The sequence below is a fragment of the Eleutherodactylus coqui genome, chromosome 7 (genome assembly GCF_035609145.1).
Source record: "Eleutherodactylus coqui strain aEleCoq1 chromosome 7, aEleCoq1.hap1, whole genome shotgun sequence".
Lineage (NCBI taxonomy): Eukaryota > Metazoa > Chordata > Amphibia > Anura > Eleutherodactylidae > Eleutherodactylus > Eleutherodactylus coqui.
In genome coordinates, this window is record NC_089843.1 from 213,089,741 (window position 1) to 213,108,103 (window position 18,363).

The following is an 18,363-nucleotide window of genomic DNA, read 5'->3' on the forward strand; positions in this document are numbered from 1 at the left end:
ATGACCAAAAAAGTGCAATTCTATCACTTCAAATTTTTTGGGGAATTTTTAGATTTTTTAAAAAACATTTTTTTTTTTTAGATGTGACGAATAGCTTAAGGGTTTTTATTTCACTTTTACTTTTTATCATTAAAACAAAAGTCTCTATTTTGCTGCTTTTTTTTTTTTTATAAAGTCCCATTAGGGAACTTGAACCTGTGTTTGTACAGTAGAATGCAATACTATGGTATTGCATTATACTGTGTTTTAACTGCCTGGCTAGTAAAGACTTGCCCCATCTTTTATAGGCAAATGGTCATGGCAAATTTTTAAAGGGTTTTTCGGGGTAAAGCCTATTCATGACGCATGCTTAGGATAGATCATTATTAGGTAGTCGTTGGGGACCAGCTACTCGGGATCCCTGGTGAGCTGTTCGCTGCAACCGGACGTCATCGTAGCGGACAGCAGCGGAGCCACCATGGCTGGCTTCATTCTCATTAAAATCAATAGGTGCTGAAGAGACTATTACACACTTTCTATGCCTGATCCCGGTGTTGAAGGGTGAAGTGCTGGAAGTGTAATAGCTGCTTCTGCTCCCATTGATTTCAATGGAAATGAACTCAGCTCTGGCACCTCCGCTTCAATCTGTATGATGATAACGAACAACAGACACATACTTGTATTCCTCTACGCAGAACATCTAGAGATCGTGAACATTTTTCTTGACTTACAGTTCCAAAGATGATTTTGCTAATTCCTTACACTATTAGAACTGATTACCGGCACAAGTAGAAGGTATCCTCCAATGACCGCCAAGAGGAAAGGTTTTAACCAATAGTGTGCCGTAGTAAAAGTGCAGACACCAAATTATGGAAACTTTACATGGATTTTACCTCGTTTGGATTTTGGGAATTTTTTCCTCAGCTTATTTTTCAGGACATTCAGTTTGGCGATAATGTCAGGCGTTGCTATGTAGAAATCTGCATTTACTTCATCGTTCAGAACCTGCAATGCCAACATTTTTACATTAGTTAAGACATATCTACACCTTAAAACTGGTTAAAGGGGTTGTCTCGCGGCAAACCTCAAAATTGTACCTTACCGGATTCCCCCTGTCACCCCCCTGGCATAAAATAGCAAAGTAAAGCGGTTTTTAAGCCGCTTGCTACTTACCGATCCGACGAAATAAGGACTTTAAAAAATCTTCTCCCAAGATGGCCGCCGGTCCTTTCCCAGGGATGCACTGCGGCTTTCTCCCATGGTGCACCGCGGGTCTTCTCCCGTGGTGCACCATGGGCTCTGTGCGTTCCATTGCCGATTCCAGCCTCCTGATTGGCTGGAATCGGCACACGTGATGGGGCGGAGCTACGCAATGACGCGTAGAAGGGGGCGGAGCCAGAACGCCGCTCGTGCCAGGACCGAGCAGAAGGGGAGAAGACCGCACAGTGCAAGCGCGTCTAAAAAAGCAAGACGACATCAGAATTAGACGGATCCATGGCGACGAGGACGCTAGCAACGGAGCAGGTAAGTGAATAACTTCTGTATGGCTCATAATTAATGCACGATGTACATTACAAAGTGCATTAATATGGCCATACAGAAGTGTATATCCCCACTTGCTTTCGCGAGACAACCCCTTTAATGTTAATCACTGCGAGAAGGTGAACTAGGAGTCAAACCCGTAAGTACACCAATTAGCAAAGCAATTAGATAAAGTCATATATTATAAATAATGTCAAATCGAAACATCAATGTTAAAGTCAATATGAGCATTTGTATAATGGCTTGGATTCTGTTAGCCTTTTCTAAAATCTATACTGGTGGCATAGACCGTTGTGAATTATTAAAGAGATTCCGTCATGTTCTCATGATTTCAACAATGTATCTCTTTTCCCTCTTCTCCCTCCCATTCTCAAGTACAAGCTCTTCTGAGTTTCAGTGTGAATGTGTCAGGTGGGAGATCCCCACTACTCACGGTCAACCAAGTCCGACAGCAACCATTGACAGTGAGTGGTTAGGATCGCCCACCCAACACGCTCTGGGAACGGAGAAGAAGAAGAGTCTTTACGGGAAAACGGAAGGGAGTAGAGGGAAGAGAGAGACATCGGAGACAACAGGGCTGTGGCTACAAAGCTAAGAAGCCGGTCCCGCTGACAAAAGGACATAATAGGTCCTCTTTAACAGTAAATAAGCCTGCCAAGAGGTAAAGCTACTACCGTAAGACAAGCAATTCACTCATATCAAAGCTTCTTAAAGGGGTTATGCCACAATCCACTGGATAGGTGATAAAAGTCTGATTAGTGGGGGTATGCCCCACCATGAGAATGGGGTCCTGTGTACTCCTCTCTTCTTCAATGGACACTCATAGTAAGGAAAAGCTTGAATGGAGCGGTGGCCAAGCATTAATTTCAATGGGATTGCCAAAGGTAGCAAACACTCTGCAATCTCTGGCAGTCTGAGAGTTGAACGGAGTGGCAGTACTCATGCTCGGCTGCTGGACCATTCAAGCTTATCCTCACTACGGAAGGGCAGTGAGGAAGAGAGAAGGACCTCCACCAATCAGACTTATCACCTATCCTGGGAACAGGTGTTAGGGGTTTTCCAGCTCTTCAAAACTGAAGGCTTATCCATAGGAAAAGTCATCAATAGCTGATCGGCGGTGGTCCATCATCCAGGACCCCAGCCAATCAGATGATTGCCAGACCAACTGTCACTGTGCATGGAACAGAAAACTGATAGCTCCATACATTGCATAGTGGCCTGGTGTGGTATTAAAGCTTTATCTCCAATTCATTTTCATTTACAGAGCCATCTCCTCCCTGCCCAATACTGGCTAACAGCTGGCCCAGGGAAGAGCTGATTGATTGGGGTCCAGGAGAGTGGAACCCCACCGATCACATATTAATTACCTATTCTATGGATAGGACATCAGTTCTGAGGAGCTGAAAAACTCCTTTAAGGGTGTGTTAATAATGTGGTTGATTGTTGCTCTGCATCTCCTGTACTCCAGATTTCTATAATATGAAGTTGTTGAAAGCCCATTGCCATCAGTTGTCCCATGGCTGTGAGTCTCATTTTTAAATCTGGGCAGTGAGGGTATGAGGATGGTTATTTGATACTAACAGAATGGTAAAAAATAGTACCGTATATACCGGCGTATAAGGCGACGGGGCGTATAAGACGACCCCCCAACTGTCACCTTATACGCCGGTATTCAGTGGAGAAAAAAAAAAAATTTTATTACTCACCTCCCACGGCGTTCTGTCGCGCTCCGGCAGGATGTCGCTCGCTCCGGCAGGCTGTCGCTCGCTCCTCGTCCCCGGCGCAGCATAGCTTTCTGAATGTGGGGCTTGAAATCCCCGCTTCCAGAAAGCTAATACACACGCCGGCAGCCATGACATCATTGAATGGCTGTGATTGGCTAAAGCACACGTGGCTTCAGCCAATCACACTATTCAATGACATCATTGAATGGGTGTGATTGCTAACACGTGCGCCTTCAGCCAATCACAGCCATTCAATGATGTCATTGAATAGTGTGATTGGCTGAAGCCACGTGTGCTTTAGCCAATCACAGCCATTCAATGCTGTCATGGCTGCCGGCGTGTGTATTAGCTTTCTGGAAGCGGGGATTTCAAGCCCCGCATTCAGAAAGCTATGCTGCGGCGGGGACGAGGAGCGAGCGACAGCCTGCCGGAGCGAGCGACATCCTGCCGGAGCGCGACAGGACGCCGTGGGAGGTGAGTAATAAAATTTTTTTTTTTTACACTTTTTTTTTTTTTGTATTACCGGCGCATAAGACGACCCCCGACTGCAGAGCAGATTTTTCGGGGTTCAAAAGTCGTCTTATACGCCGGTATATACGGTACGTGGAAAGTTATTGTGGACCAACAAGATGGTTCAAAGACAAATTTGAAATACAGGAGCATATAGAACGAAACGGGACTGTGTATCAGCCATTATAGCAAGTCTATAATCACACTCTTCAGACACTTTCATATAGACGATTTAAGCATTATATTAAGAAGGTAACTTTTCAGTTGGCCAACCTATTTCCTAGAATACTCTCATTAAGGGGATTGCCTTATCATAGACTTTGGTGGCATATTACTGGGGGTGCCATGAATGTGTGAATGGCAAGAGATTGTCCAATCAAGTTGCTCCGGTATGCGAAAGTCCTAGAGATTTGCCACCAAGAACTATGAGACAATCTATTGTATTTTGTATGCACTAAAAAAAACAATCTTCCCAGCTAGTGATCCCATCAAGTAATCGTTCTCAAGGCTTTGGTAACACTCACTGGGCCAACTCAAAGAAAATGACTAACAATTTAGCAAGTCATACTCTTCATTAAGCCATTAAGGACCAAGCGCGGTAAATATGGCGCCTGGTCCTCGGCTTAAAGCCCCGCTGATAGTAAAATTACAGCGGGGATTTAAGCCTCCAGGAATGGGTTGTCAGCTGTTAGTGACAGCTGATAACTCGGAGAAGGCAGGAGGGGTTTTTAACCCTTTCTGCCTTTTCCTTCCCCAAGTACACAGCGCTCAATGAGTGCTGTGTACTAGAAAGGGAAAGCGGAAGTGTAACTTCCACTACAGGAGCCCGGGGGGGGGTGTCATGTGACCGCTGGGGTTCTCTGCTACAGCAGAGCTGCAGGGTCATACCAGACCCTTGCCAGCTCTGCCAGTGAATAATGTCACTACAGATAGTACAAAACATAAATACATACACAAATAAAACAAAATTACCGAATAAAACAACAATATATACATAAAAAAAAAGAAAATAACCCAAAACCGATGCCAACCAAAACAGTCACCGTATGCGCCCTGTAATCCAAAACGATACATATTATATATCCAAACGTCCGAAACAAATAGAGGAACCCGTTCCCATAGTATATTTATACTAAAATAAAGTAATTAAAAAAAATAACTATAAATGTTAAAAAAAAAAATATTTTTTTTTAGCTTTTTACCCCTAATAAAAGTAAAGAAAAAAAGAGTCAGTGAAAAAGATATTTAGAAAAAAAAAAAATCGCCCTATAGGTCATGGGAAAAAAAAGGCAAAAATAATTTTGGTAGCTAAAGGAAAAAAAAAATAGGGCAGTTAAACCACCACGTGGGCAAAATCCCTAAAAAGTGTCTAGTCCTTAAGGCACAAAACAGCCTGGTCCTTAAGGGGTTAAAATGGTTCACAGAGTGAAAAAAAAATTTCTGGACCAGGAACAGGCTAAAATAGAAAAAGAAAAGTAATACTCCGTGGTTAGAGGCATCCCAGTGTCAGAGCAGGAGCTTTGTAGAATAGATGGCACGTGACGGCTAGAGCTCGTTCCAGGATCGGGGACCAGGACTCTTGTAGCGGACATCTAACAGCTGAGTATTGCTAATTTTTTTAGTCCACTCTCTGGCCAGAAATTCTTTTTTAATTCTAGAAACCCCCCTTTAATGTTTTGCAAGACCATGTTTTTCGCATAAGAGATACATTTACTCTGCTCACCAGCCTCAGGTGGATACACAATGGTGCGTCCATACCGCAGATAACGACAAAGGAGCAGATCCTGTCTGCAAGGCCCAGAAGCAAACTGGCTAGCAATCCAACAAAATAGGATTTGGCTATTTCCTGTGTGCTTAATGTACGTCGTGTGGAAGCCGCTGGGCAGAATGGTATTCATACAAGCAATGAATTAAAAGAATGAAATGGGATACCTGAGGGATGAGCTCAATCCCTCCAACAATCGCAGCGCCGTTCTGTTTTGCAGTCTCAGCGGCTTCTGCATTCTGCAGAGAGAAATAATACATTGGATCAAGACACAAATTGGGTCAGAATTTCTGAAACATACATGGACTGAAACAGGTAATGCATTTTTTTTTTGCTTTTTCAGTAATTGCAAACATACGAGTATTTAACTTCCATTTGCCATATTGCCCTCCTAAAAGCATTCCTCGTGCCAACATTCAGACTTCAACAGAAGAACATCAACTGAGGAAGTGGCAGATAACATTCCCAGTGGCAGCTGTGCTTGGCCTTCAATAGCGGAGTAGATCCCACCCTTCTTGCCACAATGAGCGTGCTACTCACTCACTGAATGTGATAGTCACCTTTTAAAGGGAACACATCATGTCGGAACAGCGCCATAAACTAAAAAGCTATGGTGCCGGCCTTGTATGTGACGGGGAGTTGGGGGATGTCATTTTTATACTCACCCGCCGCCCTGTGTCCACCGGTGAAGATCACCCTGGGTACGGAGATATGACTCTTCTGATTCAAGTGCGTGCTCGCACATGACTCCGCAAGAAGTCATATCTTCGTGACCAGCACGATTTTCACTGGTGGACACAGGGCGGCGGGTGAGTATAAAAATGACATCCCCCAACTCCCCGTCACCCACAGGAACAGCACCATACCTTAGTTTATGGTGCTGTTCCGACATGACGGGTTCAGAGAGAGAGTGAGAACCCCCAAAAAAAGCTCAAATTTTACGAAAAGCTCAGTCATCATGATTTTGTCCTCGCCTTTTAACTTTAATATTTTTATCCATTTTGTACTAATAAAAGTTACATTTTCTAGCATAGATTTTGTGGATTATTTTTCTTTTTTGGTCCATACTAGAGATGAGCGAACAAACTCGTTTAGGGCGATTTCGCAATCGAGCATCGCTTTTTTCGAGTAACTGCCTACTCGGGCGAAAAGATTCGGGGGCGCCAGGGGTGAACGGGGGGTTGCAGAGAGGAGTGGGGGGGAGGAGAGAGAGAGAGCTCCCCCCTGTCCCCCACTGCTACCCCCCGCTCCACCACGCCGCCCCCCCGAATCTGTTCGCCTGAGTAGTCAGTTACTCGAAAAAAGCGATGCTCGATTGCACAATCGCCCTAAACGAGTACGTTCGCTCATCTCTAGTCTATACCATTCATTGAATTCACATTCCATAATTGTGTTTACTCCTTTCTAGGAGGTGTAATTAGTGTGAATTGGGTCAGATGATGCATACATTATTTGTACTTACCTCTGTGAATACTAACACCTTATTTAGTTCTGTCACGAAAGGGAACGGCAACTGAAGGTAGCCAACAAATGGATCCACCTTACTCTGAAATGTAAGATACAGAAAAGCAACACTTAATATGCTTGGTTACTTTTTTTTCAGTGTGCGATATATTACCTTTATTGTAGGAGTCAGTACCATTAGGGTGATACCCAATATGCATAGTTTTTTTTTTCCTGAACACTGTGTTATAAATGCACAGTAACAGAAAATGGGATCAAATCACAGAAAATGCTCTTCTTACTGATACAGAGGTATAAGGGCCGATACAACCATCAATTCCCGGCAGCATGCAGACAGGCAAGATGTTATATGAAGGAGGGGCGCAGGTGCAAAATACTGATGAACGGCCACCCCTACATAACTTTTTGCCTTTCTGCATGTTGTTGGGAACTTGTGTTCGCACTTCTCTTATATTTTTCTATCAGTCAAAATGGCTTTTTTTGTAATTACTTTTGCACAATAATAGCGCATTTCATAGGAAAAAAAAACTTTTTGTTGTCGCATTCCAAAGCCACAACTAGAGATGAGCGAGTATACTCGTTAGGGCACATTACTCGAGCGACTAGTGCCTTAGCCGGGTATCTCCCCGCTCGTCTGTAAAGATTCTGGGGCCGGCAGGGGGCGGGGAGCAGCGGGGGAGAGCGGGGAGGAACGGAGGGGAGATCTCTCTCTCCCTCTCTCCCCCCCCCGCTCCCCGCCGCAGCTCACCTGTCACCGGCGCCGGCCCCCGAATCTTTACAGACGAGCGGGGAGATACTCGGCTAAGGCACTACTCGCTCCAGTAATGTGCCTTAGCGAGTATACTCGCTCATCTCTAGCCACAGTATTTATATTTTTCTATCAGCGTAGCTTGGTTTTTTCCATTAAGCTGAGCTTGCTTCCATCATTTTAGGCTTTTCTTGCAGGACAAGATCCGTCCCCCAGCTGGGCCCTGCATAAAATAAAAAAAGAGGGTATCCTCACCTCTCCTGGAGTCCCGAGACGCAGCCGACAGTCGCCGCTCGTAGTTAGAGTCGTCAGAAGGCGGAAGCATGTGACTGCTGCGGCCAATCAGAGGCCTTAGAAATAAGTTGGAGGTATTTAGGAGCGGCACTGGTTCTCACATGACATCAGTATGTACCTAGGCCACAATGCAGACTCCCAGTGTTACAGAAGAAGGAGGATCTGCACCGCCAGGGCAAACTCTCCTCAGAAGTACTTTACTCAAGCATTATCTCCCATCAATGTGCATTTACATGGGCGATTTTAATACAAGATGTCTGTGCGCTGTGAGACGCATAGAAATCACATGTGACAAATACAAGTATTTTAACCCTTTCCAATCCACTGTCTGACGTCTGAAGACATTCTGATTAAAGCCTGTACAGCTCCGATGTCGGAAGACCTCCGGCAGGGTATTCTTAATGTATATTACTGGCCGCTCTGCTGTCGGGGGCCTCTCCAGCATGTGCCATACCGCAGTACTGGCTCTAGCCAGCAGATGTCGCCATTGTATAATGGCAGAAAAAGAAAGCCCCCTAGGAAACCCTGAATCCAAAATTGGATTGCAAAGGGTTAAATGAGTGTATTTACATGTGCAATTTGTGTCTTGCGGCAATGCTGTGAGATAGAAGAATTGCAGCATATCCTATTTCTGGGTAACTCTGTTCAAGGATCGCAAATGCATGTAAATGTACGTTTCATGCGAGCGCAATGCGATTTTCTATTATCCCTCCTGTAAGAACATCTGATTTTCGCATGTGAAATTCTCAAGTGCAGCGATGTGTTTTTCTTGCAAAACGCATCCAACTTGCATTAGAAATTGCAGGTTTTCAAGTGCAATATCAGACGCGCCTGTGTAAATGCATCCTCAGACCGCTTTTACTCGACCGAGAAAATGGCGCAAGATTGGTGCATCGCAGAGTGGGAAAAATTTGCGGCATGTTCTATCCTTGGAATGCCTCGCACGCCCATTGTTTTCAGTGGGGCCGGCAAAGTATCACACGCGAGTGCATTGCGATGTTTCCCATTGAGTGATGTGAGGCGGTTTTAACACAAAAACGGCTCGCATCCGTGCTGACATCGCATTAGGCGAGCGCGATGTCGGGCCGAGTTTCATGGCTTGGTATCGCACTCGCCAGTGGGAAATTAGCCTCAGCTTACGGGAGAAGTTGCCTACTAATTAGCAGCTTTCCTTGCAAGGAGGCCACCTACGCATGTTGTGACTGCAATGTGGCTGAAGACTGTTCAGCATGCTTCTCAAATAAATATAAATGGCGCAAACCTGCAGACTTCACCAGACACATTACCACCTTCCTATAAGTGATGTGTCTGGTATTTCAGATCAGCCTCAATACAGTTTGAATTTCTATGCGGTCAGGATTGTTTTATTGCACTTCTCACTGATAAAGATCCGTCTGCCACAATGGTGACCATGACGGGATGACAGTCGGGTAAATGACTGCACCAGCGCGGACATCCCCGCTAAGGTCGTTCGCGCTCGTGCAGAGCATTTAGACTGGCAGACTTCACCGCTGGATGGCGGGCTTCTCGCTCAACGCTTCACCTTCTATGTGAATAGCTGAGTGGGGAGCGTTTACACGCAGCGAGAGTCCCACAATCCAATGAGGTATTTTATGCTGACTGCAAGTCAGCGATAACCAACAGTGAATGAATAGGAAACAATATTTTTGAATTTCCACAGGACGATTATTGCTTATTTTCCTTCGTCTGAAAGAATATTGAGCGAATCATCCAGTGTAAATGGCCCTTTAGATTGTTGCTTCTAAGGCCTCGTTCACATGAGCGTGTTTATATGTGTACATACGTCTGCATATCACGCGTATACTGGAACCATTGGTTCCCTATAATGTGTTCAAATGTCCGTGTTCTACAGACGCGCAAACACATGTACCTGCAAAAGATAGGACATGCGTTCCCCATAGGTCCGTGCTTTGCATCAATATTCCCCACGGGGAGTCCCCTTGTCACTGAACACTGACAGCACTGTCACAGTGTTCAGTGACAAGGGGACTCCCTGCGGGGAGAAAAGAATACCCTGCCCCAGCTGTGGCAGAGGATCGCGATGTTCTGCCATTGCTTTCAATGGGACCGCTGCTGCTCCCAGCGGCCCCATTGAAAGCAATGAGCTGCCGGCAAGCCCTGCAGTGATTTTCGGGGAAGGGCTTTAAATATAAGCCCTTCTCTGAAAATCATTCCTAGCATGTGTAAAAAAATAAAAAATATATATACTCACGTCTCCGCAGCTGCCGGAGCTCAGGCACGTCTAGCCGCTTGGCCCCCCTGCACTGCTCTGAAGGGTTATTTACACGTGTTTTGGCACGTGCGTGGACACGCGGATAAGTGTGTTCATACACGCACGTGCAAAACAACACTCGTGTGAACCAGGCTCTATAGCTTTAGATGGCTGGGATCGGCATTAAGACCAATCCCAGTGGTTACAGCTCACATCAGCTACTGCTTATGCAGTATTCGCAGATATGAGTAGCCACATATTCCAGGTGGCTCTATATGACAGTGGTATTTATAGATATTCTTAGATTTGGCATTAGAGATAAGAGAAAAGAAAACCATACAACATTGTAATCTGCCGTGCGGATACATTATGTGTTTATGCAGAAACAAGCTGTTGCATTTAGGAATTTGCCAACACCATAACATCTAAAATCGAGATCACGTCTGCAAGTAGAAATGTTAGGCATGCTTCAACCTCTAAAGGCAAACTGCAAGGGCAGGCATATCGCCGCACTCATCGCCATATCAGGAGCGACTTACCTTTTTCTCCAGCTTCATATCCAGTTTGAGTTCCGCGAACACAGCCTGCACCGGGCTGGTGAAATCCAACTTTTGGAATGTCTTAAGCATCTCAATTGCAGTTTCTAGTTCGAACGTTGGTCTGGGGTAGTAGCGGACAATATAGACGTCATCGCTGGGCTGCGACGCTATGAAACCAGGGCCTTTACGTCCGCTTGTGTCCTTTGTTTTCTCTGCGGCCTGCCCCTTAGTACCTGACTCTTTACTGGTTTTCTTTGCTTTTATAACTCTGAAAACAGTGGAAAGAAGAAGGTCACTTTGTTAAGTCTACGGACAACTGGGTGGAACCAAATCCATAAATGTCACTAAAAATGTCCTAGTCCAGTATTCAGAAGGACAAAGAAGAACGTATATTTATTAGATTGCAAATTGTGTTCCCTGGCATTGCCTCATGTCATTTTTGGACAGACTTTTAACCCCTTAACGCTGCAGGATCTACAGTTACATCATGGAGGTTAGGGGTTTATATGAAGGGGGATCGAGAGTCGATCTCGCTCCATACAATACAGTTGCTGCTATTTCTAACAGCTGACACCCACCGGCCCACACAGCAGCTGCAATCAGCACTCCCGCTGATTGCGGCTTTCAACCCTTCAAATGTTGCTGGCAATTTTGACAGCAGCATTTAACCCCTTAGTGACGGAGCTTTTTTGCTTTTTTCCAATTTTGTTTTTTCCTACTCCCTTTTAAAAAATCGTAGTTCCTTTATTTATCCATCGACGTCGGTGTATGAAGGCTTGTTTTTTGCGGGATGAGTTGTATTTTTCAATGGTACTATTTATTGTACCATATAATTTACTGAAAAACTTTAAAAAAAATTCTTAGTGGAGAGAAATGGAAAAAAAACGACATTCACCATCTTTCAGTGCGTCCTGTTTCTACAGCACGCAAATTGCAACATAAACGACCTGATATTTTTATTCTATGGGTCAGTACGATTACTACGATACCAAACTTATATAGTATTTTTTTTGCTGTAGTACTTTTATTTATTTTTTTTAAGATATTTAATTTTTTTCAATTATTTTCTGCGGTCATTTTGTGCGCGCAATACCTTTTTTATTTTTTCGGCGACGTAGTTGAGCTCATTTTTTGCGGGATGTCCTGTAGTTTCTGATAGAATCAATTTGGAATACATACGACTTTTTGATCGCTTTTTATTGCGTTTTTTCTGGGAGACAGGGTAACTAAAAAAGTGTATTTCTGGCGTTCTTTCTTTTTTTTTTTCAGACGACGTTCACCGTGCTGGAAAAATAATGCGTTACTTTGATAGATCGGACTTTTACGGACGCGGCGATATCAAATACATATTTTTATTTTATGATTTTGATTTTTTAATAATGGATATGGCAAAAGGGGGGTGATTTAAACTTTTTTAACTTTTTTTTTTTTTAACAATTAAAAAAACTTTATTGATTATTTTTTTTACATTACTTTGAAGTCCCCCTGGGGGACTTTAACATGCGATGCTTTGATCGCTCCTGCAGTATGACGTAATGCTATAGCATTTAAAGGGTTAACAGCCGCGATCGGCCGAACGGCCGAGAGCAGCTATTGCCCGCGGGTGTCAGCTGTAATAAACAGCTGATGCCCGCGCTGCATGGAGGGAGATAGCGGCGCTATCTCCCTCCATACACGTCCTGCAACAGCAGGACGTAGTTTTACGATAGGGCTGTCACTAAGGGGTTAAATGCTCCGATCAGATTTTGCGGGTCTCGAATGGCCCCTGCAATGACATCGCAGGGAGACATTCAATTGCCATGGCAGCTGGGGCTTTTTAAAAGCCCCCAGGTTTGCCATTGCAGATTACCTATCAAGCCATGCCTGTAGAGTGGCTTGATAGCTTGCCTGTCAGATCGCAGTATGATGTAATACTATGGCGTTACATCATACTGCAGGAGCGATCAAACCATTGCAAGTTCATGTCCCCAAGGGCATAAAAAAGAACTAAAAATCAGTTTCACATACCTAAAATAAAGAAATCTAAATGAAAAAAACAAAAACATATTTGGTATCTCTGTGTCCACAAAAGTACGATCTATTGAAGTAATGCATTATTTACCCCGCACGGTGAACATCTTAAAAAAAAAAAAATACACAACGTCAGAATTGCACTTTTTTGATCACCCCATCTCCAAGACGGAATTTAATACAAAGCGATCAAAAAGTCGTTTGTACTCTGGAATGATTGCAATAGAAACTACATGATGTCCCGCAAAAAAACGAGCCCTCACACAACTATGTCGATGGAAAAATAAATAAAAAAGTTATGGCTGTCAGAAGATGGCGCAGAAAAGAATTTTTTTTTTTTAATATTGTATTTTTTTTAAAAGTAGTACGGTAAAAAAAAACTATATACATTTAGTATCGTAGTAATTGTTCTGCCCCATAGAATAAGGTTATCATGTTATTTTTGGTGTAGAAAGAAGACCCCCATCCTCCCAAAGATGAGGGAATTGCCCTTATTTCCCCATTTCATTCCACTTAGAATTTTTTTAAAGTTTTTTCAGTACATTATCTAGCAGATTATGTAGTACGATTAAAAATACAACTTGTTCCGCAGAACACAAGCCCTCGGGCAGTTATGTCGATGGATAAAAGAGTTATGATTTTTTTTTTTTTTAAGTGGGGAGGAAAAACCGAAAATGAAAAGAAAAAAAAGGACCGTATCCTAAGAGCTTATTCACAGGAGCTTATATCGGCCACCGTTTTTACGGCCGGCCGATATACACCACCCCTTCCCTCCCCTCTGGCTGTTTGCAATAGGAGGGGGCGGGACAGAGGTGAAGCTAAGCTCCTGCCCCATCCCCACCCCTTGTCCACAGCCAGCAATGGAGCTAAGCTCCGCCCACTACCATTACAGACAGCCAGATGGGAGGAGAGAGGCAGAGAGCTGGCAAGGGGGAGGGGAGGGGGAAGACAGCTCAGATGGTAGCATATATCGGCTGGCCGTAAAAATGGCGGCCAATATACGCTCCTGTGAATAGGTTCTTCAGGGGTTAAGAAGTTTCAGACTCTTACAGCTCAGCAGGTTCAAAATGGCCAGCATAAAAAAAACACAATATATTCGCATTTTAAATTTGAAGCTTTCTGGGCTCTGCTAAATCTAGATTTCTTCTACACTTTCCTATGTAGCAATAAATGGCTGCAGCGGTAAAGGCACTTTGAAAGATATATTGCTGCTGTAGCCAACGGGTCACTTCCATAGTCATACAAGCGTGGATGAAACCTCGAAAGAAGGCAATGAATGCATGCACGCCAGGATAGTGCATGGCGATTGGCGTCACGCAGCAAGTTCACACGTCATCGCATACTTCCTGCGTTCTCTAGTGCGTCACGCCGCGAATTGCGGCAGCCTGAGCCCGGTCAGACATAAATACATGAATATTACAATTCAATGATCATAACTAGGGATGAGCGAGCGTACTCGGAAAAGCACTACTCGCTCGAGTAATTTGCTTTATCCGAGTATCGCTGTGCTCGTCCCTGAAGATTCGGGTGCCGGCACGGAGCGGGGAGCTGCAGGGGAGAGCGGGGAAGAACGGAGGGGAGATCTTTCTCTCCCTCTCTCCCGCCCGCTCTCCCCTGCTCCCCGCTGCGACTCACCTGTCAGCCGCAGCGGCACCCGAATCTTCAGGGACGAGCACAGCGATACTCGGATAAAGCAAATTACTCGAGCGAGTAGTGCTTTTCCGAGTACGCTCGCTCATCTCTACTCATAACAGATCAGAAGATAATGAATGATGAAACATCACACATGATAATCACAGAGAGAGAACCTACTTCCTATTCACAGCGGGTTCAGCAGCGTAGAATCTTACAGCAACCCAACTTCTGTTTATGATGGTGGAAGCTGGACTAATAACGCCCGCCTGCTTCACCAGGTGCCTCTGGCAGCCGCGGATAACTGAAGAAGAACAAGACAGGGAAAATACTTATTACAGATAATCCAAGTTAGAGAATCCCGTACATTTCGCCATATATGATTCATGTCCAAAAGGGGAAGACAAAATACCTCAGGTATTGATAGATCAACACCAATAAAAAGTCACAAATCTTGATTTTTTTTTTTTTAGACAATATTACATTTTTTAATCTCGATTTTCTTTTTTTTTTACAAAAGGAAATTTCTCAAAGAGTCATTCTATAGTAAAACTCTTTGCCAGCAAAAATCTAGCCAATAGGAAGAGGTTGGCGTTGTGCTGCAAACCTCGGCCTGCAGTTCCATCTTAGATAAGCCAATGATGAGAGTTGTGGTGATTCGATGAACGGTCTTGTCACTAGAGGCTAAAAGTGGTCCCCCCTCGGCCTATAAGAGACTCTCGGAGCTCCTTGTGTGTAGTGACCTTCTTCTGCTTGTGTTGAGCTTGTTGACCACTAGACGCCTCTACGATGCAGAGAAGAGATTTCACCCCGTTACCAGAGGGGGCGCATTATTGGGATGTGAGAAGCTGGAGGGTCATATGGACCAATTGGAGGTGTTGGGACCAGTGGATGCATGAGGGCACACAAGGTGACTGGGCTCAGGACGCCCCCTACAGACCACCAGTAGAGAGGAGCATCTGACCAGACTGTTAGGTGGTGTTGGGACCAGCGGATGTGTGAGGGCACACAAGGTGACCGGGCTCAGGACCCCCCCTACAGACCACCAGTAGAGAGGAGCATCTGACCAGACTGTTAGGGGGTGTTGGGACCAGTGGATGTGTGAGGGCACACAAGGTGACCGGCTCAGGACGCCCCCTACAGGCCACCAATACAAAGGACCATCTGATATAGTTCGATAGCACGAGCAGTTCCAACTGTTTCATTGCCCGCCATTCAGAGACATCGGGCGCCATCGTTACACCCCCCTGGATCTACCGGAACCATTTCCACGCGCCTGGCTGAAGGATATTTGATTTCAAGGCACCCACTATGGGTAGTGGTCTTTGACACCCACCCACGGTCGCCTCCGTTTGCAGTGAACGACTCGACTGGCCTGCTACAGAGTGGAACCGGGTTGTCTTTGGTGATTAATCTAGGTTTAGTTTGGGCGCTGACGACGGCCGTGTTCGTGTCTGGAGACCTAATAATAATAATGTTTATTTGTACTAGCCTAATGGACGTGCAGCCATGGCTGGCCTGGAGGCCTTTGTCAAGCCTCTGGTTGCTATGGCAACGCATCGACACACCACGGCTGCGTTTATGGTTTCGTGCCCGTAGACGTAAAACGCTGTAGGTTTCCCCACAGTGTTTTACACATTCGGCTTCCATATACTCTGCACCAGAGAATGTGTATGGCGCTGCATATGCCCGCGAAGCACACGCTCACAGACATGAGCAGCGTGATTTTCTTAGCGTAATTTCCCGCTCTATTCAGAGCGGGGAAGCGTATGGAAATGCTGTCCATATTGTGTACGCAGCCCATACAAGTGTATAGGACTCACGCTGCGTGATATACGGAGACATAGAGCATGCTGCGATCTATTTCTCTTGCATATTGATACACAGTGTCCACATGCCAGTGTGCATGGAGCAATGAAAGTCCATTGATTCCAGGCACCCGTCTATGCAAAACACGCGTGATACGCGGTGAAAACACGGTTGTGGACATGAGGTCAATGGGGAGGGGTAAGAAAATGCGCACGTAAGGAGATGCATGAAACACTGCATAATTCTAAGGGGGAAAAAAACACATTCGGAACCCATTTAGACTAATTAGCTATTTCAGTCGATGCATCTTTGCGCAAATGTACACGCCTTGCGAAAGTAAAATACGTTAATGCACGTGCAAAAAAAGCCTCTTTTTCTGCAAAAACGCACAGCTCAGGCGATGGGCTGTTTTTGCACAAAAATAAAAAAACAAAAACTATCCTTCCTGCAGAATGCAAGTCCTCAAACGACCGCGGCAACGGAAAAATAAAAAACTACGGTTTTCTGAATTTAATGATGCAACAACCTGTGAGCCTTTAATGGGTTTTCTGATGAAAGGCATTTATTCCCCCATCCACAGATCCAGAGGATAAGTATCTTATCTCTGGGGGTCCAACCACCGGGACCCCCAGCTACCCTGAATGGAATGACCACTTCTATAGGACGGAGGAAGATCGCCAAAGCACATCGACCTCCTTCCACCCTATAGAAGTCAATGGACCGGCGGGCGGTGTGTGCACCACCGCTTCATCAACAGGGGGCAGACGTCAGAATTTGCTGGGGGTCCCAGCGATCAGATGTATTTCCTATCCTGTGGAAAGAGGTTGTTATGAGTGGAAAAACTCCTTTTAGGTTTGTACTTAAAGGGACAATCCGCTGGCAGCCATCTTTCCCCCCCTCATAGCCTACAATCGGGGTAGTACTGGGGACACGGGACCCTCCTCATCTCATAGGAAGGGGACATCACAAATATGTTTATTGCACTGGTGCAGATTAAAGCAGACCACAATGAAAACCGTTTGTTGCACCTAACAACCAATCACAGAGCAGCTTTCATTTTCCAAAAGCAAAATATGTAATGGAAGCTGAGCTGTGATTGGTTGCTAGGGGCAACCGTTTATAAATCCCCCCCACCCCCTTATTTTGTTGACATGCAAAGACCTATCCAGTTTTCAGCCACCTAGTATCATGACTATCGCGACAGCACTTATAGTCCTGCCCTGGGACACGATACACGTCCATACATGAAGCCCCCATCCCCGGTATAAGCTCAGGCAAATTAGTGTGGCGCTCGTTTCAATAAACTTTATTTACAAGACAACTCCCTGACAGCATCGTATAGCGCAAGGCCATGGCGTTCACTGCCACCGCGGACTTACAGAAGAACTGTCACTGACCTGTACGCAGGCAGCACATGGGGGCCGCCATGACCTACACAGGAGGCGGCAGTGTGCGGAGGAGAGGGCGGAAGAGGCGGCCGCTGAGGAGATGATGTCTCCAACATGGCCCGCCCTGCAGAGGGGGGCAGCTGCAGTGTACACAGTGCGGGGAGGAGGCGGTACCGCGTCTCCTACTATATACTGTGTACTACAGGGCCATATATACAGCATCCTTAACCCTTTAAGGCCGGCGCACAGCAGCGGTACTTCAGCACGTATTATGCGTGTGAATGGAGTCCGGGGAAGTGCGTTCATTTGCATTGACCCGTTTACGCTAGCGGTTTTTTTTTTGCGTACAATACGTGCGTAAAAAAGAACGCAGCCCGTTCTATTGTACCATACGGGGGGGCGGTTATATGCAACGCCGCGAAGCGACCGCGGGAAAAAAGTTAAGTCAAACTGCACGTGATAACGTTCGTGAAGTACGCAGATGCAGATCACACAGCAGTAAGACGCCATGTTTTACACGTACGCTCGTGTGAGCCGGCCCTCGGTGTTCGCGCTTTAATGACAAACTCATTTTTCCATTTTTTCCCCCCTTGCCACCATAACTTTTTAATTAGAAATAGCCGTATGAAGTTTTACTGCACACAGATTGGCGCCATTCAATCAGACTAAAATCCATTGGTGGCGCAGAGGAACGAGAAATCTGTGTTACATGCATGGAAAATTTGG

At 45.2% G+C, this 18,363-nt stretch overlaps 1 protein-coding gene across 1 annotated transcript in view; it reads right to left on the reverse strand.

Annotated features, from left to right (window-relative positions):
• Positions 1–17,738, reverse strand: part of MRPL1 (mitochondrial ribosomal protein L1) — a 49,873-nt gene extending 32,135 nt beyond the window's left edge. Inside the window, exons 1-6 of the mRNA XM_066574331.1 lie at positions 17,647–17,738; positions 14,621–14,744; positions 10,799–11,066; positions 6,983–7,066; positions 5,688–5,759; positions 873–984 (exon numbers count right to left, since the gene is read on the reverse strand). Coding sequence (XP_066430428.1) covers positions 873–984; positions 5,688–5,759; positions 6,983–7,066; positions 10,799–11,066; positions 14,621–14,744; positions 17,647–17,677 — 691 coding nt within the window. The 5' untranslated portion in view covers positions 17,678–17,738. The remainder of the gene's footprint in view (positions 1–872; positions 985–5,687; positions 5,760–6,982; positions 7,067–10,798; positions 11,067–14,620; positions 14,745–17,646) is intronic.
• Between the last annotated feature and the right edge of the window lie 625 nt (positions 17,739–18,363).